This window comes from Peromyscus maniculatus, chromosome 14, assembly GCF_049852395.1.
Source record: "Peromyscus maniculatus bairdii isolate BWxNUB_F1_BW_parent chromosome 14, HU_Pman_BW_mat_3.1, whole genome shotgun sequence".
NCBI lineage: Eukaryota > Metazoa > Chordata > Mammalia > Rodentia > Cricetidae > Peromyscus > Peromyscus maniculatus.
The window spans coordinates 53,852,723-53,878,174 of NC_134865.1; the positions used below are offsets into that span (position 1 = coordinate 53,852,723).

General features: G+C 39.6%; 1 protein-coding gene across 1 annotated transcript in view; it reads right to left on the reverse strand.

The window, feature by feature from the left end:
• The window catches only part of Synj2bp (synaptojanin 2 binding protein), a 38,240-nt gene that overhangs the window by 7,031 nt on the left and 5,757 nt on the right, over positions 1 to 25,452 (reverse strand). The window contains exon 2 of the mRNA XM_042260858.2: positions 7,626 to 7,762. Within this exon, the coding sequence (XP_042116792.1) occupies positions 7,626 to 7,762 (137 nt within the window). The remainder of the gene's footprint in view (positions 1 to 7,625; positions 7,763 to 25,452) is intronic.

Here is a 25,452-nt window from a genome sequence, read left to right on the forward strand (position 1 = left end):
TAAGTGAACAATTTACTTTCATGCAGGCAACCATCCCTTTATTAAAAATGAAACCAAACTCTTTCAAGGCAAATCCCAAGGGCTAGGAGTATGGGCTAAGTTACTTAGCACTCATGAGGAAGTTTCTTCATTTTCAAAGTTAGGTTTTCCTACAACTTGGGATCCATGAACCATCTGAAATGAACCCAGATTTAAATAGATTCCTTTCTCTTCCTTCTGAGCTTCTGTGCTTATCTTGTTTGGATGTATGGGTTTCTGTTACTGTATCTGCATAGCACCTGTGGATATTTGTCTGTTTCTATATAGCTAATGTCAGGAATCTTCTAGGTTATCCCCTTATCCTTTATATTCCTAATCCTCAGCATTTCTAGCTTCAGCCCTGGAAACCTAATTCTATGTCCCCAAATTTATTTCCATATTGTGTAAATCTACACTAGCCCATTCTAGTGAGCTTATCTTATTGTGAACAATTTCCATTGGTTCCATGTATATTCCTGTCCTCACATTTACTAAATATCTATTTATATGATGCTACGCACCTTTAAGATGACTTGATGTAGGTCATTCCTACTACACAGAGGTGACAAATGTAAAGCACTAGTACTTTTTGGTATTAGGAAGCACAAGTGGTATCAATACTGCACTCAGTAACTCAACACATGCCACTTTGTGCAAGATTGCATTATTTTTTATACATGTCACTGTCACTATTAACAGCACTAGCAGTAAGAATATTTAGTGGATTTAGTAGATTCTGTACTTTACATACACTATCAAATTTAATTCCTACAGTTACCCTATGAGCTAGACTGCATTTTTATACTAACTTTTCTAGATGAAGTAATTGACACAGAGATCCTGAGTGTAGAAGCTAGGGCTAGAGATTTTAAATACTGGAATGAAGAAGTTCCCTTGCATTTCACTGTTCTTTGACTGTTCCCATTTTCCCACCCTGACCTGCTAACTGCCCCTTAGCTGAAGCTGAAGCTATTTACATGTCTGCTCGTCTCAGCATTCTCATCACAGTCTTAGGTTAGGTTTTAGACAAGAGTGCGTTGGTCAAGAGGGTACTGAGACACATCAAGCCTGTGTACTGTTCGCATTTGTTGGAAGCCCAGGAAAAGTCCAGTGGGGGAGCTTATGTAAATGGTCCCGACCAAATCCCCTTATTGAGAAGTGGATATGGAGTTTGAGAAACACAGCAGCTGGGGAAATGTCCCACTCACAGTAGGTGAGACAGAGTAGTCAACAGAAGAAAGAGGAGTCAGAGGCGGGCTTGACAGCATTAGTGAGAAGACATAGAGAAGCGTCTGATCACCCCACAGAAGTCCATCTCAGTGTCATCGTGAACCACTAGCCCCATCAAAACCCAATGTCTTCCTTCTGTAACAGATTTATAGTGTTCCTTCTACTCTTAAGTCTTGCTAGTATCTTTGATAAGTGAAGCTACCAACACTTTTATTTTAAAGACTGAATATTTTCAATAATTATAATTTCTTTAGTTACCAATTGAGACAAACTCAGACATTAACATTAGACATACTAGACAAATATCCAACCCTAAAACCTGGCCACAATTTCTGCTCTTCATACTTTTATTCCTCCATTAGATTTCCTCTTTATTGTTATCAGTGCTTTTAACCTCTTCATATTTTACATGCATTTGCCCATGTAGGATTTTGGCTGTAAATTCAACAAAGCACCTCATAAATTATTAGAGTCTCTTGTCCTGGTTACCTGACATCCAGTCCTGGGAATACACTGCATCTATGTTCCTTGCCATCATTCAGTTGAGTATTCCCACAGAAAAGCATGGTCACATTCTGTACACAGATCCAAGTTAGCTGCTACAGCTTATCTTTAAGACCATTCTATTCATCAAGCAAACTCATTAATAAATACTCATCAATATCTGTTACACATCTTCTCCATTATCCTGACCCTGATTCCCTTCAGCAGATTCCTTTGCTTTATCCTTTGTGAGAATACTAAAGGCAGCTCACTCTTTCCCTTTTATCTTCTCCCTCAAATTCTGATATTCCCTTGATGTTCCTTTTCCCTCATCTCTAATTAAGTCTATTATATTTATCAAGAATAACCCATTTACTCTGTCTTTACAAAACTCAGTCGCTCTCTTCTCATTTTATCTTTTGCTGCTCCTTCTCAACTGAAGCCACTATCCTCTATAAAGAAAGCAATGGATGTACATAGCTGAACCCTTCCTCTCTTCTTTTTCTTCCCCTGCAAAAAAATTGTTGAAAAAACCATTTGCAGGGCTAGAGAGATGACTCTTTGGCCAAGAGCACTGGCTGTTCTTCCAGACAACCTGGGTTCCATTCCCAGCACCATGGCAGCTTACAACCATCTGTATCTCCAGTTCCAGGGGATTTGATGCCTTCATTTGGCCTCTGCAGGCACCCGGCACACACGTGATACACACATATCCATACACACAGGCAAAACACCATGCACAATAAAAACAAACAAACAAAACTGTGTACATGTACTGTGTGTACTTCCTCCACATCCATTAAATATTTATTCCCTTCATATATAAAGTGAAACAACAATCTCTCCTGAAGGTCAGATGGGACTTCAAATACACAACTCTTACCACTTTCTCACAACTTGTAGACCACCTCCTTTTGTAATCATCTCCTATGTTAGATGATGAATACTTAGCTCTCTGGTTTTTTTCCTTGATTACTGTGCCATTCTCTGTCTCTCTGTCGTGTCTCTGTCTCTCCCTCTCTCTTTCTCTCTCAAGGTAGGTATAAATTCTTGATTGTTAACTATTTTTCTTTCTGTTTTTCTCACATGGTCATCTTTCACCATTTCCACCATATTCACCAAAATAACTCTACTTTGGGATTTACCAATGTCCAACTGGATGCTGATACTTAGATAATCTGGATTATCTAAGTAGAATCCAATTCAGTATATTCAAAGTCTATATAACTGTCCACAAAAGCAGAATATCCTAACTTCTCTCTTAATGACACTCCTACCCCTTCATTTAGATGTATAATTTTTAAACACTCTGTAGTCAGTTAATTGGCACATGTAGTATCTGTCTTGCAGTCAAACACCATGACTTTATACTATTTTCTCTCCTAAGGCTGCCAATTTAGGTTACGGACACTTAATTATAGTGACTTTTTTCTGATTTACTTTCCACAGTTTCTCCCCATTCCTACCTTAAATGTTATCTCACAATCCACTTTCCTACAATACAATTCTGTTAGTAACTATTGTACTGTTCAAAACATACAAATGAAACTGCTAAGTAAGGAAAACATGTGCTCTTGACTTACTACACTAGTGTGAAAAGTTCTCCAGCACATCTGTTTAATCTCTCACTAACTTCCTTCCATATATGATTAACAAACTCCTTCATCAACAATACGAAATGCAGCTGACTAATGGCCCAATCTCTGCCACCACTAGGACTTTTATAGGGGGCTGGTCAAAATGGAACACTCAGATCTGTGGTATATAAGAACCAGCTACATTGCCATGAACTTCATAAAGATATAAAGTGTACACAGAGGAATGACTGTTCTTTACTAGCTTCCCTCCCTTCATTCAGGCACACAGGAGAAATGAGAAACTTCTACCATTTCTTTACCATAAAAAAAAAAATCCTCCCCGCTTCCAGTATCAAACCATTCTTACCAACACACACAAAACAAACAATGGGTGAAGCATGTCTAGTTCTTCAGATTCATTATGAACCCCTGCTTCTGTTTCATTCAGAGTGTAAATGATTGTATTTTTAAAAGTGTTTACATTGCTTAGTTAAATTTTTATTATCTTTTGGTATAAATCATATGCAGTGGCCATAGAAAATTAAATTCCGAGGCTGGAGAAATGGCTCAGAGGTTAAGAGCACTGACTGATTTTCTAGAGGTCCTCAGTTCATTTCCCAGCAACCACATAGTGGCTCACAACCATCTGTAATGAGATCTGGTGCCCTCTTCTGGCCTGCAGGTAGAACACTGTATACATAATAAATAAATAAATCTTAAAAAAGAAAATTAAATTCCACTTCTTATGAGAAAAGAAGAAACTGCACAATATATCATACAGTTTTTCCATTCCAGAACTTGATCAAGACAACATATGGAGCATATTTAGGGAGGATGAGAAGAGTAAATTAAGAGTGTAATAACTCATAGGAAATTCATACTTAATGACTCTCTTCATTATCTACATTCTCTATGTGTGCCTGTGTGCTAAAAAAAGGAACAGAGTTTTAGTCTGATAATTTAGGAAATGTTAGAAAAGCACAGAGCACATTTTACAACACAGAAAGTATTCCACACAAATAGGAAAACCAATTAGAAATAAACTGAATGGGCTGAAGAGATATAGCAGAACACAAACTAGCATGTGCAAGGCCCTGCACCCAGTCCCTAAAACTGCAAAATAACTAACTGAACAAAATAAGCTAACCAGTCATTTAGCTACATTTTACAGATACATCACAGGCAATAAGAAATGAAAACTTAAGGCACTAGAGATGAAGCAAGTTAAACAGATGGAACTTTTCAAAGTAACAGCCGACAAGGTTCACTTTAAAGACGAAAGAGGCGGTCATGGCTTGGCTAAGCAACAGCCACTACTTGCATCTTTTTTGTTTGCTTGTTCGGCTGTTTTTTCTGTTTGATTTTTTTTTTTTCCTTTTCTTTCTTCCTTTTTTTTGAAACAGGGTTTCTCTGTGCAGCCCTGGCTGTCCTGGAATTTGCTCTGTAGACCAAGCCGGTCTTGAACTCAGAGATTAGCCTGCCAGTGCCTCCTGAGTGCTGAGATTAAAAGTGGGTTATACCATTAATTCGATCCTTCATAGAAAGATTAATTTCAGTTCTTTTACAAAGCCATCCTATCATCTACTATTTATTCACTATGTAACTTCCTTTTTAGAGTAATTAATCTTACTTTTTCATTTACAATATAGTGTTAATGTTACTATTAGTATTAGTTTTAGCAAAGGATCCAAAATCAGATAGATAAAAGGTTTATTTCCCCAACACTAGTTATGTACCGTGTAAACCACCTGACTTCATCAACCTCAGTTTTCTTAGCTGCAAAATGAGCATAATGATTATACCCACTATATTAGACATGATTACATTGAAAGTTGTCATTTTGTGCTTTGAAACTGTTCATAATTCTTTTTTAGGTAATTTACCTTTAAGCAAAGCTTTCCAAAGAACATGGCTCTCTTTTTAAGCTCTATATTGAACCCTATACTTTGCAAGTCTCTCTTCACTCATAGTGCTAGTGTTTGGAGAGATTGTGATTTCTGTGTCGAAATACTAATTATACATTGTACCTTTAACAACTCACCCACAATTTTTCTTTTCTGTCCTATTGCAAAGTTGATTTGTATTTTTACAACGTCTTTCTTCTGAGGATGACAAAATACCTACTCCTAAATTCTTCATTATTGTTTTCATAACAAAAGCAGTTATCACTGTCCCTATATTGTGGTCTAATTAGTGGGCTGAAACATGGCACTCAGTGAGCTGGACTAAAATAATGCCATCCATGGTAATTATATATTGGACATATTCTTAAGCTTCCTAAATTATTTTATAAACCTTTCATAACTACTTGTCCTGATTTATGTGTATCTCTTTTTTTGAGACAGGATCTTGCTAAGTAAGTAATTCATAATTGAACTCAACATGTTCCTGCTTCTGCCTCCTGAGTATTAGAGGACTACAGGTGTGTGCTGCCATGCCTGGCTGTGTGTCTTTCTAAGGAGACATTCAAAACTGAACCAGATCTCTCAAATATGCAGATGTCAAGTGAAAAAAGGTATACATTCTTCCTGCCTTTATATACTGCTACCAAATGAATTAGATGGCAGAGAGGTATCCAATAAGCTGATACCTAAGAAGACCAGGAAACTTCACACATATGACTTTTACCACTAATCAACTGAACTCTATGACAGGCAATTCAAAAGACAAAAATTCAAAACTATAAGAAAATCTTTTAAAAGGCTATTCTTGTTTTATGGAAGTTCTAAATCGAGTCTCCAACATAATAATTAAATCTTAATCAAATCTTGTCTTGGTCTACACTTTATTTACTTCAGCCTTTTACCAGTTCGGCCCTTTTGCCCTATTCAGTTCATAAGACAAAGTAGGAAATAACTTCCTCTTCTTTAGACCATGAGCCATGATGCACAGCACATATGGAAATGGGGCACTTCTGCCATGAGAAGTTCCATGCTACTTCAAATGTCTCTTAATTTGAGAATAGCCCTTTGCAGCTAGTCTATCTCCCAGGAAATCCTCGATAACAGTTCACTCTCTCAGTATTTTCCCATTCTTTATACCCATTATGTGTATTATTTCCATACAAATAAACTAAGCAATAGCAGCCCAAAATATTAATTTTAAAAAATCTAGGGGTTGGGGATTTAGCCCAGTGGTAGAGAGCTTGCCTAGCAAGCACAAGGCCCTGGGTTCGGTCCTCAGCCCTGGGAAAAAAAAAAAAAGAAAGAAAGAAAAAAAAAATCTATAGCATGATCTAACCTTCCCTAACTACCACAACTGGTAACATAATAACAACACTGTAGTCAGTGAGTAGAACAGAAATAAAAGAGACAGCCACAAATAGGAGTTTTAAAAGTTTTATTCTGCCTGGACTCTGATTTACTTTAGGAGTATTCAATTTAGTCTAAGACTAAGAGTCCGGGGCTGGAAAGATGGCTCAGCAGTTAAAAGCATGTACTATTCTTTCTGAGGACCTGAGTCCGGTTCCCAGCAACCACATGGAACAGCTCACAATTGCCTGTAACTCTTGCTCCAGGAGGATCCAATACCTCTTGCTCCCATGGGCACCAGCACTCACGTGCACATATCCCCCTACACACACACATACACATACACATACTTCAAAAAATAAATGGTTTTAAAAGGCTAAGGTTCTGTGAGCCCATATGACTGTATTTATTAGTCAACCTTTCTAAGTTTGCATGAATTTTCTGATTTGCTCATGTTAAGCCTATGTTGAGCACTGTACTAAGATATGGAAAGTTAAAAGGAAATCTAAATACTGTCTTTGAGTATATAAGAAAATAAGATTCATGATTACTATACAGTAAGAGACATTAACAGGATGAAATGGGAGCACAATTGGCAGATATCCAAACTCTATTTCAATTTTTCATTTTAATACTAAGAAAGGAAGGGCCCTGAATTGAAGGAAGAAAATAATCCTTACCTCCCTTTTTGAAATTAAGACCATTAGTAAAGGCTGACAGCATCCCAAAAAAAGGCACAAATAAGTGTTTTAATCAACAAAAAAGAGGTGATAAAGCTAACAAGACAAAAATTAAAACTGTGGGTTTAAATCTCCTTCCTCCAAACCAATCCTTCATCTCTACTTGCTTTTTCACATTCTATGTTAAATTTGCCTTATCTGTCAAGCAAGAATACTATCCTCTAAGACGAATGGTAAAGTTGGAAGACTCATCAATGTTCTTCCCATTCAATAATACAATCTAGGTAATTCATTTCCAAACAGGCAGATAGAAATCTTCCCAAGTAAGGGGTCGAAGGAGGTCAAGGGAGCAAAATATAGCAAAGGGAGCCGAAGCCATATCTCACCGAGAGGATCTTATCACCCTCCTGGAGCCGCCCATCCCGGGCCGCAGCCCCATCCTCTTTGATGCGGCTGACGTAGATGCCACTGTCGTTGGAGACATACTGTTGATCTGTCCCACCGACGATGTTGAAGCCCAGCCCTGAGAAAATCATGGAGGAGTGAAGGAGAGGGGGTGAAGAAGAAAGAAAGATTAGAGGAGAAGAAAGGAGAGAAAAATGGTCTAGAGGGGAGGAGAGGTTGGCAATTCAGACTGTAAGGTTGGGAGTTAACACAGTCATTAGCAAAGTCAGCAAGTCATTACCAACAAAGGCCAAAGTACCTAGATTGCTAATCTGAACCAGGCAGTACTGAAATTACATACACAGTGATCAAAATGACTGGTCCAATATACTGAGCTATACATAACGTGGGAAAATAATAATGGTGAGTCCTGTAAGATATAAGTGCGTCTGCTCAGACTTAATATTGATCCTGTTGGTGACATTCAGATGACCCAAATCCTGGTATTCTTATATTAGTGTAAGAGGGTTAGCTGTGCTCACAAAAAGCTTTGTTTTTTAACTAATTATCAAATAAAATGTTATCAATTTAGTGAGAAAAGGGTTGCTAACTGAAGCCTCTCCTTCACGTGTTTCTTCTGTCAAGATTTGAGAACACCTGTACATGCTAGTGTTTTGGAAGATGCAGTCTTGGTAGTTTCTCTTTTTCTATTTTGTACTGGGATAGGAGAGTAGTGATATGGTTGTTAGCAGGAATGTTGCCGGAGGGCTTCTCTCCAGGTTCCCCAAGCCCCGCAGTCCCACAATCCACATATAAAATAATCACTCAGACGCTTACATCACTTATAAACTGTATGGCCGTGGCAGGCTTCTTGCTAACTGTTCTTTTATCTTAAATTAACCCATTTTTATAAATCTATACCTTGCCACGTGGCTGGGGGCTTCCCAGCATCTTCACATGCTACTTCTCCTGGCGGTGGCTGCAGTGTCTCTCCCTCCTTCTTCCTGTTTCCCCAATTCTCCTCTCTCTTTGTCCCGCCTATATTTCCTGCCTGGTCACTGGCCATCAGTGTTTTATTTACATAGAGTAATATCCACAGCACAGGAAACCTCAGAACTCCTGCTTTACAGGAGAATCAAATCACCAAATTCACTCTTTTCTTTCTACTTCGAGTACAACTGATCACATACCTGCACATAGCCAAGTTTACTCACTGAAGAAAAAATAACTCCTTACTGATTGGTAGTTGCGTACCTCCTTGCTCCTAGTCCCTGGTAACCACTATTCTATTCTTTCTCTGAGTTTAATTAGTTTATAAGAGTAAAATATTTCAGTTACAGAAGAAAGATTCTAGAGATCTGCTGTACAAGACTGTGTCTGCCCAAAATAATATATGGTATATTTTCCAATCTGTTAATACAGTATAGCTAAGTTTCTTACTATAATAAAATATGGTAAGCAAACAAGTTAGCTGTTTAACTAACTAAAATTTAATTTTCACAAACCAACCACTAAGCTGTGACAAGGATTTTAATCTACAAAAATTATTTGATTTCTTTGAGGAAACTTTTAAAACTTATATACAAAAGAAAAAAGGGGAAAAAGGGAGAAAGGGTAAGAGAGAATAGAAAAAGAAATAAGAGAGAAAAAGGAACCTATCTTCTTTATGTAACTACAGTCATAATTCAGGGACACGGTACAAAGAGAAGGAAGACAGTTGGAAACAATTTAAAAAACAAAAATATGTTAGTGCAATGGGAAGGGAAAGCCAGTTATCAGTCTCCTAATGATCTCAGTAGAGACCATATCACTAAAGAGATAGATGTAGGCTTTCTCTAAAGTCCTTTCCATGGGTAGAATGAAGCTAAGACTCAAAGAACTAACACAGCACTATCAAATCAATCCACAATTTAATGAGAAATATAACCAAAGAAGAAACATCAGGAAGTTTATGATTTAAATAGCATATCTTGTACATGGAGACTCTGCCACCAGATAGTTTTGTGGGTTTTTGTTTGTTTGCATTTGTTTGAGGATTTATGATACACACAACAGAAAGAACTACTTCTAGAAGACTGTTTTCATACCCCTGGAGGGTAGGGTAGAAAAAACAGGAACTCTAAACTACTTATTCATTTTTTACATAATTCTCTTAATTTAAATTCATGACTGTAGGTTAAGTGGGGAGGGGCTGGTAAGGTAGCATAAACCAGATCATGAAAGGCTTCATAAAGACTTAGAAATAATGACAGGTTTGAGCAAGGGGCTGGGGCCAATCAGTTTCTCTCAGTGCTGAAACAAACCAGAGGAAAGGCTTCCAGTGAAATTCAATGTTTCCACTATGGTGTGAGTCTCTCACCAAACAGTTACCATCTTTGAAGATCTTGGAAATGAGGAACAAGTGTTAAGTGGACAAATGAAACACAGTGATTTGCCAAACGGACTTTGTTCCAGGTTATTTAAAGCTACAAAACAGCATCTAAAAAGCAGTAAAAGAAACCTTACTAAGATCTATTATTCACTCCCCGCCCCCTCCCCAGTACCATATTATAGTGGTACATTTATTTAACACATTGTTATTTCTGTTTAAGTGAACCAAATCACTTAAAATGAGAACTCTTAGATTAACTAAAGACCTTTCTTCAACCATATTTACAAAAATGAACTCATCTATACCTTAAAACTTGGGCAGGAGTGAATGACAGTTACCACAGCAGTGAGCAATGACATTATAGCTCACACTGGAGGCTGGAGATACAGCGCAGTGATAGAGAGAGCATTTGCCTAGCATGCTGGGCAATGCACAGCTCTACCAATAAACAAACAGATAAAAATCTTAGCCCTATATATATTTACATAATTCCTAGTCCAATTTGTTCAATAAAAATCACTGACCATTTACTAGTGGTCAGCCACTATATTATGGCCTAAGGAAGATGGAAAGCTAAACTGTACTAAACTGTTCAGTTCTGACTTGAACCACAAACAAATGTATCCTTTTCCCTGTCCCTTTAAATAATGCATAAGTCAGAAGAATTAGTTTCAAGTTCAACTCCAAAATTTACCAGATGTGGATGGCAACAAATCAGTTTAAATCTCATTTGCTTTCTTTTCTAGAAAATAAGGATTACAAATTCTACCCTCTCTTCTTCAAAGATAATTGTTAGACTCCAGTAACAAAATCTGAAAAATTTCTTTGTAACACATAGTAACTGTTACACTGGAGAAAGGCACTATCAGTTTCTGTCAATAAACTAGTGACTGTTAAATTTCCAAGTAAGAGTCTGGTGGGGCAAGGAGGATGATGTAGACATGAAAATTCTTTTAAAACTGAGAAAACATAGGGATTAAAAAGTTACCCATCGCCAGGCGGTGGTGGCGCACGCCTTTAATCCCAGCACTTGGGAGGCAGAGGCAGGCGGACTTCTGTGAGTTCGAGGCCAGCCTGGGCTACAGAGTGAGTTCCAGGAAAAGGCGCAAAGCTACACAGAGAAACCCTGTCTCGAGAAAAAAAAAAAAAAGTTACCAATCTATACATATAAAAGACTTGATTAGAACTCAAATTCACTTGTAATTTATTTCCTAAGAATCCTCTTCAAAACTAGTTCATAGTTCAAATTCACTTGTAATTTATTTCCTAAGAATCCTCTTCAAAACTAGTTCATGCTCAGTGGTTAAGAGGACTGGACTGGTTGCTTTTCCAGAGACCTGGGTTTGATTCCCAGAAACCACACAGTGGCTCATAACCATCTACAACTCCAGTTCCAGAAGCCCTCTTCTGACCGCTGAAGGTACCAGGCTTGCATGTGGCATGCATACATACATACATTCATGCAAAACACTCACAAAAGATAAAAGATAGATTTTTTTTTTTTAGCAAGAGTAATACTTAAATCTGTAGTAATTATCCAGCAAATGTACCAACCAACTAGAACAGGTTATTAGCTGAGAACAACTAGAGGGGATAGAATAGTTAAGTTATTTAGTATATATCAGCTAACTATCAGCAGCAACCAAGAAAATATTTTGTAAGCAGAGTGGGCATATACTCTGGTTTGTTGGGAATTTTGGTATACATCTACTGCCCTAGTATTGTTAAGATTCACTTTTAAATTTCAAAAACACCCCAAGTAGGGCAAATGTGATTATCCCACCTACAAAAAATAATACAAGAATATATTCATTGCAACCCACAATGTACTAGTGTGGAAGTGAGAGTTATCTAGGTTAGAGAGTAGATTAAAAGTTAAAAATTAGAATCATTTAATAATTATGTACAGTAACATGAATAAAATTCTGAAGTGTTATTTAGATAAATAAGAACACACACACATACAAAATTGTATTACCTATTTACAAAAAGGCACACATATTTAAGGATGTGTAAAGATACACTGCAGTGGATACCTAGGAGAGGATACACTGTGCCATTACATTGAAAGACTAAAACCAGAAAGGGACGTTCTTTGCCAGTATCCTCCGAAGCCAAAGAGTATAAGTAATTCAGTCTCAGTACCTGAGGTCCCAAATAAGTTATAGGCAAAGAGAAAAGGAATAAGAATGCAACTTAACTGGTTTTCTTTAATGGCAAAATTAAAATAAGTCTTTAATTATCTTATATGAGCAGTCTAAAAACACAAAAATATAAAAATATAAAATGACATATATGTCATTTTAATAAAAAAAAATCTAAAAATGACAAATGGCTCACTGGTTAAGATCACTTGCTATCCTCGCAGAGGAGCTGGGTTCAGTTCCCAGCAGCATACAGGAGCTCATACCCATCTGTAACTTTACTTCAGGGGATCCAATGCCCTCCTCTGGCCTCCAGGGGCATCAAGCATCCATGTGGCGGACAGACACACATGCAGGCAAACATTCATACACATAGAATAAAACAGACTCTTAAAAAAGAATGCTAACAGTATAGGAGTGGCAGGGAGATAAAATGTGTCCAATTGAAGAGTCTTGGAAAGCTAAATAAGACATGCCTTCTTGACTCTAGGTCTGGACCCAGTTTACCATTAAGAGCAATAGCAATAGCAGTAGCTTATATTGATTGAATACTTAATATGTACTAAATAATATGGTATACATTCTGTAAGCCCCTCAAGCCACTCCAGTGGCCAGACCCTTCCCCTGAGGACCTCTACCCACCAGGATCCACCCACAGAACACTCTAACTGCCCTAACTGCTGGACCCTGACCCCACCCTGCGGAGTAAAAAGCCCAATCTCTGAACATGAAATCCCACCAATCTCCACCCTGGAAAACTCCACCCTGAAAAGGTCCACCCCCTTCCCAAGAAGCTCTATATAAGCTTTCTATCCTGTTAAGTTTGCTGCTGTTTCTTGCTTGAGCAAAGGCAGCCACCCTCCTGGTTTTTTCCCTCTCAATAAATCTCTTGTGTGAGGTTTGTTGTGAGGTGTGACTTTGTGGTATTCCTTAGCTTCCAGCTGCCAGGATACCTTTCCATCCGAGCCGCAATGCTTTCATTTGGTGCCATGACTCAGGCTCTCCTAGCGCCTGCATTTCCTCTCATGGTGTAAGCTTCACTGGGACCCTATCCCTCATCTGCAGTCCATTAGCAACAGACTCACCTTCTGTCTAACCAATCGCTCAGCACCCCATCCACCAGAATCAATTAGGTTAAGTTTTCCCTTTGGTCGGTTTAAATGATTCTCTGAGTCTAAGGAAGTGACTGTTGAGTGTCTGGCGCCCCTCTAGTACTCTTGGAAGTGGAGGTACCCCCAGGCGCTGTCTTTAAAGCTATGGCTGGCCTTCTTCACCTGACCACACTCCTCCACCCATGGAACTGCAATCCAGCAGTTTCCTTGGGCCTAACTGGGTTATAGCATCCCTTCCTGTGCTACTCTGCTCCACAAAAAGGAGCCACAAGTTTCCTTTTTCCAGTCCTTTCCACTGGAAAGACTCTGCCCCCTGGAGCTCGGTTTTCTCTCGCCTTCTCACCTCTGTGGAAGCCCTGGTACCAGGCACCTAGTCTCTCCACTGGCTTAGCCAGGCTAAGCTTGCTATACTTGACCCCCATTGAGTTGGGTGATGACCCTCTGAAATGGCTTGGTCCTCACTCATTAGGTCCTCCCTGAGTCCAGGGAAGAATGCCCATGACTACAGGCAGTAGTGACCTTTCCCCTCATCTCTCTCATCCATGGGAACTCAGCACTCCATACCCTCCCATTCCCCCTTGGGATGCCTCTTAGAAAACCTCCAGCCTCTCCACCTGACACCCGACGTGAAGGATACTAAATACTCGCTTTTGCAATCAAATTTGGCTTCAGTACCCCTTAGATAATCAATCCAAAGGGCCACCTAATGGCACCTTAGATCCTATTATTATTTGGGACCTTTACATATACTGTGAGTGATCGGGGAAACAGAGATTTCCCCATTCCTTATTTCTCTGCTCCAAGTCCTGTTTGTTTTTGTCTAGTGTCTCTCCCCTCCCACACACACACACACTGTGTAAATGCCCTGTCTTTTAAGTTACCATAGACAGATCTGCAAGTTTGTTGCAAAGTGGGAGCTAGGGGCCAGACCCAGCAGAAGGGGGAGAAAGCACAGGAGCAGGCCAGCTGCAGCACGCACACACTCCTCCCTGGCTGGTGCATCTCTCACTCAGCTCCTTCCTGCAGTGTCTGCTGTCTGTGTCCAGGGTTCAAAAATTCCCATCTTAAGCCTTCTTTGTTAGCTTACTGGATTCAGTTCTAACTGGGATTCAGGTGTCATTTAGGTATGAGTGGCATTAGACTATTGTTTTATACTGTCCCACTTCAATTAAAAGCTGGCTCTACAGTTAGGGTATGGCTCCTCTAGACCCAAGCATGCTTGTTTAAAAGGTTTCCTCCAAAATCTCTGTCCCATATCATGCAAGCCACCTGCTATGTGACAGAAAGGAAAGCAAAACAAGATAAAGGGACAGACTATTCCCAGTGGGGACTATTGCTACTCATCTCATAAACTTTGATTTTGTTCTCTAAAACTTTTGCTAAGGTATAAATCTTGCCTCAAAGATCTGTAAGCATACTGGGTAAAGTTACAAGTCTGAAAAACCTGTAACACTGGGGCTAATAGTTAAAAATCCATACTTAGGTAATCTTAAAGGAACCATGTGGTATGATGCCATTTTAAGATAAACCAACCAAGGAGGAAACAACTCCTAGCAATGAAGCCCAAACCAAATAATTCCTCCACTATTTTCTATCACACTAGTGAACCTTCCCTTATCAGCCTCAACCAGTAGTCCCTTCTCTTTCTTTATAGTTTCCCTTTCTTCCTCCTCAGCAACAGGTTGCCCACCCAGTCAGGGCTGAGTATGTGGCATTAAAGCAGAGTACTCCACTATCATGTAAGGCCTTGCTCTATGAAAACGGACTGTATATTCAATATATTACTGAGTATTACAACCTCACTTTCCATGTTGTTTATATGATTCTTGCTAACAATCTTCTTCAAGAGGAGCATAGGCAAGTCTGGGACCAGGCTATGGCAGTCCCCGATGAAGACCCTGAATGGGATTACAATACCCCAGGAGGCATCCTAGCTAGGAATCAATTTATAATTTGCCTCCTGGCCAGCATCCACAAGGCCGCCCTTAAGGTGGTAAATTATGAAAAAGTCCAAGGAGTCATCCAGGAAAAGCACAAAAACCTACCTACCTACCTCAATTTCTAGACCACTTTACAAAGGCCCTCTTGCTATATCCTAATCTGGATCTTGAGACCCCAGATGGGAAACAGCTCCTTATGACCTACTTCTCCCAGAATTTCCCTGATACTAGGGCCAAACTCAAACGTCTAGGGAGAGGACCCCTGACTCCACAGGCAGACGTCTTCACTGTGGCCTTCAAGGTTTACCATGGGAGAGATGAAAAAGCCCCCAAAACAAAAACACCTAATGACAGCTTAGGCCTCTCAGCTGTCCAAAGCCCAGGCTCCCTGGTCTCCTAAAGCCCGAGAACCTCTGTATCCTTGTTTCAAATGTAGTCAGGAGGGTCACTGGACCTGGGCCTGTCCGAACCCTCATAAACCACCCAGACCATGTGCAAGGTGCCATCCAGAAGGGCATTGGGGTCTTTATTGCCCCCATGTCCCTTGCGGCATGGGGACATCAAGCCCAGATCAACCTTCATCTGACCTCCTTGGTCTAGCCATGAATGACTCGGGGGGCCCAGACTCCCTTGGCCTGACCACTACCATTTCTGACAGGGAGCCTCAAGTAGTTACCACAGTATCAGGGCAATTCATCTCCTTCCTTATGGACACTGGGCCCACTTCTTTGGTCCTGACAAAGTTCTGACGACCCACCTCTCCTTCTCATTCTTCTATTTTTAGAGTAAGAAGACAGCCTTACCAGGCTCACGAAACCCCAGCACTTAGCGGTATCTTGAGGGGTATTTCCCCTACCAATTCCTTCCTAATGGTGCCAACATGTACCCATCCTCCTGATGGAAAAGAACCTCCTAGGCAATGTGGGAGCCTGTGGTGGTATTGTGTTCCCCAAAATATTGTGTACTCTAATAAATTTATCTGGGGTCAGAGAACAGACACCCACTAGATACAAAGGCTAGAAAATGGTGGCACTCACACCTTTAATCCTAGCATTCCAGAGATAGAAATCCCTCTGGATCTCTGTGAGTTCAAGGCCACATTGGAAATAGCCAAGCATGGTAACACACGCCTTTAATCTCAGAAAGACAGCCTTTAATCTCAGGGAGTGGTGGTAGAAAGCAGAAAGATATATAAGGCGTGAGGACCAGAAACTAGAAGGTTTTGGCTGGTTAAGCATTCAGGCTTTCAAGCAGCAATTCAGCGGAGACCCATTCTGGATGAGGACACAGAAGCTTCCAGTCTGAGGAAACAGGACCAGCTGAGGATCCGGCGAGGTGAGATAGCTGTGGCTTATTCTGTCTCTCTGATCAACCAGCATGGACCCCAATAACTGGCCTCAGGTTTGATTTTATTAATAAGAACTTTTAAGATTCATGCTACAGGAGCCTCTATTTCTTTTGCTCCCCCCATCCTCTTGACCCCAGGCTCACCAGCCATTCCCTTCCTCCTCCTCCTCCAAACCATACGATCTGACACACCTCTTCTCTTCCAACCTCTCGGGTAGATCCCTAGGTATGGGACACCTAAAACCCCTCTATAGCCAAACATCACAGCCCTTATTATTCAACTACAAAACCCCACCAAATACATAACCCAGGCTCAATACCCACTTTCTTTCCAAAGCCTCAGGGGACTTAAGCCTCTCATCTCTGACCTAAGAAAGAATCTTCTGCCCCCCCACTTCTCCCTTTAAAACCCCTATACTTGAAGTTATAAAAACCAATGGAACCTACCACTTGGTTCAGGATCTCTGACTTACCAACTCAACAGTAGTTTCTCTTCAGCCTGTACTGCCCACGTGAAATGCGAATCGCTAAATGGTCTTCTTAATAAAAAAAAAAAAAAAAAAAAAAAAAAAAAAAAAAAAAAAAAAAAAAAAAAAAAAAAAACCCAGAGCCAGATATTGGGGTGAAAACTGAGAGATCAGAGAAACAGAACAAGCCACTGCCAATCTCATCTTGCCAACTTCTCAGCTGATCTTGTGTCCTCAGACTGAAAACCTGAGTCCTCACTGGAATGGGTCTTAGTTAAACTGCTGCTAAAAAGCCTCTAGTGCCTGGTCTTATATACCTTTCTGCTTCCTGCCATCACTTCCTGGGATTAAAGGCGTGTGTCCTTCCCAAGCAAAGACATGAGATCTCAAGTGCTGGGATTAAAGGTGCGTGCCACCACACCTGGCTCTGTTCCCAGTGTGGCTTTGAACTCACAGAGATCCAGATGGATCTTTGCCTACTGAATGATAGGATTTAAAGGTGTATGTACTAACACTGCCTGGCCTCTGTGTCTAATCTAGTGGCTGGCTCTGTCCTCTGATCCCCAGGTAAGTTTATTAGGGTACACTATTAGGGTACATAATATATTGGGGTGCACAATATATCACCACACCCATGTCTTAACATTTCAAAATGACTCAATGGATGCTGACTGGAGCCTTAAGATGTGTGCAGACCATTTGTTTCTGCTGGCTTCTGCTATCCATCATATTTGGTTCCAAATTCTTCAGCTGCTTCTTCCTCCACCTGCTCTGACCATCCATCTCTCCTCACCTACTTGGTAAACGTCCTCTCACTGGCTCCTGGAGCCTGCTACACCCTCCAGGACCTCCCATGTGGGCAACTATTGGACCATCCCTGTTTTCTGGCTGCCTCCCTCTAGGAGCTGCCTGCTAAGCCCCCACAGTTTCCTGAAGCCCATCTGGACCTCTGTGACCTAGTCCCTCCTGTCTCCCCGCTCCCACTTGGGTCTTATAGAAACTCCGGAGTTCACTTTGTGACCCTTCCCCTCTTCCTCCATGGACTCTAATTTTATGAAAGCCTCTCATTAGCCTTAGTACAGTTCAAACAGCCAAAACTGGCATTCTCAATTTTCAATGATGACAACTTCTGCCACTGCATAAATAAATAATCCAAAATTCTCCTATATCTAAACTTGCTTCTTCTCTATTTCTTCTTATCTACACCTATCTGGGGCAGCTCTTACATATGGATGTTTATCATTCAAGAGACCCTCACCTATAATCAACAGCCTGTCCTATAGGGTTACACTATATCAGGCTGTCAAAGGCTGATTCAGTCCCTTATAATTCCCCTATCCATCTCTCCTTCACTGGGGCTTATCACCTATGCATATTTTCTCTATTCTTGTATGATAATTCCAGTCCTGAAAACAAAAATCATAAAAACAAGGTTTATGACAGAATTAAAAAAAAAAACAACAGTACTTGTTTAATAAGGTATTAATACTGTACCTTCATGTACTCATATAGGAACATACAAATATTATAAAGATCTTAGAATGTGAAAGCTTAAGTAAGTTTTAAAGGTATAAGAAGGTGTTATGTAAATGAAAGTTCTGAAAGTATAATTAAGTATTTTAAAGTGTCATGTAAATGAAAGTTCTGGAGGTATAAGAAAATTATTTAAGGCATGTACATGAAAGTTCTGGAGTTATAAGAAATTGATTTAAGGCAGTTCGTGAAAGTTCTGAAAGTATAAGAAAGGGACTTAGGATGATGGAAAATGTTTCAGTTTTCTTTCCCCTCTATACTATTGTTAAATCTATACTTAATGGTTCAACCAGACCACTTGTACAGTGGGGTCTGGAGACTGCTCACCAGCAGGTTGCCAAAAGGAGATAGTGACACCCTGTGACACCCAAATCAACTTCTAATAACACTGGTCCTCTATTCCTTCTTTCTCTGTGATCAAACTAGAGATGACTGTCGACATTGGCCAGATGTAGGCTGTCCTTAGCAGACCTATAAAAGATAATATCCGACACCTTCAGACAGACCTTCAAACCCTAAGAAACAGCTTGATGCCTCTGGCCAGTGGATCACTGATGGTCCAATATCAAACTGGATGCTGCCCTTCTCACCTCTCCTTTCCTTCTTTTCTTAATACTACTAGTTGCACCCTGCCTTATAAAATTCTTGTCTAGATTTCTTCAACACAGATCCAAGAGATGTCTAACCAGACTTTTAACCAGTTACTATTACAAGATTACCAGTCCCTAGCTATGGAGTCAGAGACTTGCAGCACCTGGTTACATCCTGATGATGAAGATCAAGATTGCCCAAAGAACCTCGATGCCCTGATTTAGCAGGAAGTAGTCTAATGATAACATCACCCCCTTTCCTGTGACCCGATTGTTTATTAATAAAATACAAAAAAGGGGGGGGGATGTAAGCCCCTCAAGCCACTTGAGTGGCCCAGGTTCCACCCACAGAGTAACTTTCCTAACTGCTGGACCCTGCCCCCACCCTGCACAGGAATGGCCAGGCCCCTTCCCCTAGGACCTCTAACTGCCAAGTTCCACCTACAGAATATTCTAACTGCCCTAACTGCTGGACGCTGGCCCCACCCTACAGAGCAAAAAGCCCAATCTCTGAACATGAAATCCCACCATCTCCACCCTGGAAAACTCCACCCTGAAAATGTCCACCCCCTTCCCAAGAAGCTCTATATAAGCTCTCTATCCTGTTCAGTTTGCTGCTGTTTCTTGCTTGAGGAAAGGCAGCCACCCTCCTGGTTTTTTCCCTCTCAATAAATCTCATGTGTGAGGTTTGTTGTGTGGTGCGACTTTGTGGTATTCCTTGGCTTCCAGCTGCCAGGATACATTTCCATTCAAGCTGCAATGCTTACACATTCTACATGCCCACTGTCTCATTTAATCTTCTTACCAAACACATTAAGTATTATTTGGTATTTTACAGATGAATAGTTTTATTTTATTAAACTATAATTACATCATTTCCCCCTTCTTTTTCTCCCTTCCCTCCTCCCATGTACCCCTCACCTCACTGCCTCAAAAGTCCATGTGGCCTCCCCTTCTTTAACCATTGTTATTACATATACATCTAAACTAACAAATATAACTTGCTGAGTCTGTTCAGTGTTGTCCGCATGTATAATGTTTCTAGGGCTGACCACCCGCTACTGAATAACCAATCAAGAGCCTCATCCCTGGGAATGACTAATTCTCCCTCTCTCAGCAGTTATCAAATTGCCTGTGGCTCTTCAGGTAAGGGTGGAGTTCCATAAGATTTCCCCAGTCACACTGGCAGGTCAACGGGTGTCACTGGTTAAAATGCAAACAATTGACTACGGGCTACCTAGCCCCTATTGATACATCGGCAACCCAACCCTTACAACTAAGGCTTGGGGAATATTTCAAAAGAAGGGGCATAAAAACTGTAAGAGGCAGAAAACCAGTAAGTCTGCTGTGAGGTTGCTTCTTCTAAATACAACTGGGAAGCCACACTCATGGAACCTCCCAGGATCCCCTGAATATCACTCCCCTTTTCTGTTTCCAGTGTTCAAGGCCTCATTTCTAAGGTTACATGCAAGCAGCTCTTGCCCCACTAAAGTCTATTCTAGACAGAGCAGTTGTAAGGGCAGGCACTATTTAAGCACTTTAAATAATATTATTTTATTTTCATTTTTATTATTATTATTATTATTATTATTATTATATTGGTAAAGTGCTTAGAAATACCTGGTGCAGTATTAACATTATAAAGATATAAAACAGTAAAAATATATAATCTTCAAGTATGTAATTAAGTTCTAATAATACTTGGAATAGACACATAAAGAGAAGTAACTTGTACCAAGTCTCGTTATTACATGGTTAAGCTTAATCGGCATTCAGTCATTCTTATTCTTTCTTCCACCAAAGGAGCAAGATAATATCTGGGGCAAAATGATAGTACAGATTAATACAGTGATATCACGGTCAAGACTGACAGTAGACTAAATAAATGAGAGTATGCAAAGATTCACTCTGATTTTTAAATACTATATTCTTCTATTTTGACACTCAGTTCTCTGTGACTAGTACAGAAACTTGTCTCCACAGTAGCTGCTCAATAAATATAAATGAATAGAAAATAGATGGCTCACATGAGCAATTCAGGAGGTTAAACAATTAAGGCATTTTAAATCCCAACAATTACATTCTTTAGAGAAACTCTGTTCCTAATATAAAATGTCTCTTGTTTGTTACTTATTGAGGAACCTGCCGGACTCCATTTTGAAGGCAGGAGCCATTGTGCTGTGTTGTTAAAAATAAGTTTCTATTTACTAAGTTGCTCTTTGTTTCCTGGAACCTGACCTTGCCCAACTCATGACCTTGACTTGTTTTTGTGATACCTTTACCCTTCCTGACCATGCCTGAACCTTCCCTAATCACATGGTGACTACATGATAGTTTGGTTTTTGTTTGTGAGCTTTTTCTGTATTTCCTTATTGCCCCCATTGTCTCTCTTCTGTAAAACTACTCATGATTTTACTCCTTAAAAGGGGCCCAAGAAATGGATTCAGGGCTGCTCTCTTCAACCTGACTTAGGAAGCAGTCACCCGCCAGCTCTTGGGTACACCCCAATAAAAAAATCAAGTTTGCTTCAAATTTGGCTCAAATTGTGGTAGTGGTCTTATTCTCGCTGTTGGGATTATCACTTAGAATTATAGTAATGAATGCACTGACAAATAAAGGAAACCTTTAACCTCAGAGAACAGAAAGATGATGCAACCATTAAAAAGCATTACACACAATTGGTCCTTCTGTATCCTATCTTCCTGGTATCTCATCTGATGGGCTAAAAAAAGTACAGCCTAGCAAAGATGTTTGAAGGTACTATCTTTCCAAATATGCAGTATAAACTCTTTCCATGGTTCTGAAAGCTTGTTTTTCAACTATCTCGGTAAACATAATTATTCCTCTTACTTCGTAATAAACAACTGACTAGGTACTGAATTTATGCATTTCATCTATTAGACCATGTTTCCCCCTGGCTCTCTTATTTTCCACAATGAAATTATGTAATCTCTTTAGTTTTGCCTCCTATAACAATCCAGACCCATTTTACTACGACTGCCTTTCTTCATGTTTTAAATTAAAATATAATCACAACACTCCCTACTTTCCTCTCCTCCCTCCAACCCTTCCATGTACACCTCCCTACCTCTCAAATCCATGGCCTCTTTTTCTTTAACTGTGGAACTAATATCTTTTCAATCTTTTTCTACTACTTCTTACTCAACACATAGTAAACTTTATATGTAGGGGCATGAAACCATAGTTTGAGGTACAAGGGGAGAGTAACATTATCTAACTTCTTTCCAAAACACCTGTGAAAGGCACCTCTAGTTATTGGTACCCTCCACCCCCACAGTGTACCACTGAATCTGAATCTATAAGAAACAGAACATACCTTATGAAAATTCACAGGTCTTACATTCCTTTTCTTAGGAGGGGGTACTTTTAGCACATGTCCATCATTACTCTCGGTCATGGTCTAGGTGTGTTTTCCACCAAGGACTCACGTACCACAGGCTCAGTTGCCAGACTGTGCCATTTGTGAGAAGTGATAGAGAGATAGAACCTAATGATAAAGTTATGTCACTGAAGGGGAATGCCCTTTCTCTGCCTCTTAGCTTCCATGAAATGAACAACTTTCTTATATACTCATTATAAGACTAAAAGCAACAGAGCTTACAAAGGCTGAAACCATGAACCAAAATGAACCTTCCTTCCATGTAAATTATTGATATCAGGAATTTTTGTCATAGTTGTAGAAAGCTAAGGCATTCTCCTATTGTACTGCAAAACTATTAGAACCAGAGATGATTTCTCGTTCTATATTATAGTATTTGCAATTCCAAATCATAATGTAGGTACATATTGAACACAGTTTTACTTTATTTTTCTAATCCTGTGAAAGCAACAATTCTGGTTCAATTTCCTTTGATATTGCATTTAATCAAATATAATCACTGGCTACTTTTCTGCTTAGTAAAATGTTTCTATAGTTTAGTGCCAAAGAGCTTGCTTTTCTATTTATCCCAAATAATGCCTACATATATTACTTTAACATTTTTTCTTAAGAATTTCTTCTTAGATCTGATCCTTAACATAATCTCAAAACACAATTATATATTTCTCTCTTTTGCAGGGCTCTCCAGCCATTCCTTCCTCTTGTTTATGACACCTTAGCTGTTTCTTAGCTATAGTAATAACAGCTTATGTCCAACCTTTCAGTGTTTCTTAACTGCATCTAGTGAAGACCACTGTTTGACTTTGAAAGCTGGACAGTGGCATTATTAGTTCTCTTAAAAGTATCCCATTATAATATTCTACATCTATCAGTTTGGTAATTGCACTTACTGACCACTTTGTGTCACAAACTAAAGCACTAGGAAAACAAAAATAAAATATATGTTCTTTTTCTAACAGTTGTGTTGTGTAGACAAGGTCTCACTACATTACACTGACTAGCAATGTAGACGAGGCAGGATTTGAACTCACAGAGACTTGCCTGCCTCTGCCTTTGCCTCCCAAGTGTTGGAATTAAAGGCATGCACTACCATTCCTAGTGAAATATATGTTCCTTAAAAAAAAAAAAAAAAAAAAAAAAAAAAGAATGCTTCAAAGTGAAGTACAGAGACAAGATACAAGCAAAAAAGCAAATAATAATGACCAAACCTACAGTATTTAGTCTGGATTTTAATTCCACACAGTCCAATTCTGCCTCAGAGAGCTATGTGACAATAGAATTCAATGTTTCTTCATTTGTAAAATGGAGATAACCATTCTACCTGTTCCTTACTGGGGGGCGGGGGGGCCTTTGGCAATACACGGAAGGTAATCTACAATTCATATATGACATTGATAATAAGGCGGCTTTTAGCCTGGGTAAAGACAACTTCCAGAAATGATTCTTAAGCTCAGTCTTAACCATTGAAGAGGAGGAGGAAGATGGAATCTAAGGGAAAAATTGATTCCACAGTTACACTGCATATTCTCCACAATTCAATCTCTATTTACCTCAGCAATTTCTCTCTTGAATCTCCTAAAGTTCTCCTATATTCAGATTTATGTATTCACTGATCTCTTAGAAATACATTTTTCTAATTTTCTTCTTGTTATTATGGCTAAAGCTATTATCACCCCCGACCCTGGCACTAAAACCTGTCCCTACTATAAAGCCACTAAGTTCAATCTTCTTTAAACTACCAAAAGGGCCCACAGCTCTTTTCCAGTATGAAGTCTGGGATGGTTTATCTTTATTGTTGATTGTATTTAAAATCACCTAGGAAGCAAACTTCTGGCTATATTTGTGAGAGTGTGCCTGGAAACCTTAACAGAAAGGAGGGCTTGTCCTGAATGAAGGTGGAGCCACTCTATGGCCTGGGATAAACTCTGAATGAAAAGGAAAACAGTGAGCAGAATGCCAGCATTCTTCTCTCTCCCTCCTAACTGTGGGGGGAATATTACCAGCCACCTCAAGTTCCTGCTCTTGGGCCTTTCCTGGCATGATGGATGTTGCCCTCAAACTATAAAACAAAATATACCCTCCCTTCCCTAAACCATTGTTGTCGATATTTTGCTATAGTGATGAGAAAAACAATACAGGGTCAGACTGGCATGCTCTTCCATGCATCCCTCTTCATTTGCTTTCCTGCTACATACATACCCCTCACAGTCCTTAATCACATGAGTATAGGCAATGAGATTTAACCCTCTGCATGTGAACACTATATCTCTATTGTACTGTAAATTCCATACAGGGCTAAATTTCCTACAGTCAGAGAAAACAGAGCAAACGTATAGCACTCTAGTCTCCAGTCTATTTAAGAGATGCAGGAAGGAACAAATCAGAAAACTGTTAGCAATAACTGCAGTTAGTGGTTAGGTGACACACATGACTGAAAAATCCTAAGTACTTTGATGTAATGTTCTGTTTTCAGGTCCTCACCCTCATGTGCCTGCAGCTCTACCAACGTCAAAACCTACAAACTTCCTCCACAATGGATTTTTCCAGTCTTTTTGCATGCATCAAATCCCTGGAGGATATAAGGCATGCCGTAACAAAATCAAAGCCAGGGGAAAGGTCAGCAATTTCTTAGGTGTTGGGAGGAAATACCTGGTACAAGAGGATCAACAGACCTAGAGTAGAATCTTCTGATTCTTACTGGCCTTAGATCTTGGGAAAGTCTTTAACTTCCCTAAGATAATGTCTTAATCTGATAGTGCAGATTAAATACCTACTACTTAAGAGTTCCATAAGAACTAAATAAGCCTATGTGACTATAAACAGAGACTCATTTTGCCAGGACAAAATATAAAATACAAGTACAAAATATACAGTAATTAATACACTTCCAGAAAGATACTTCCTTAATTATTCTTTATGAAAGTA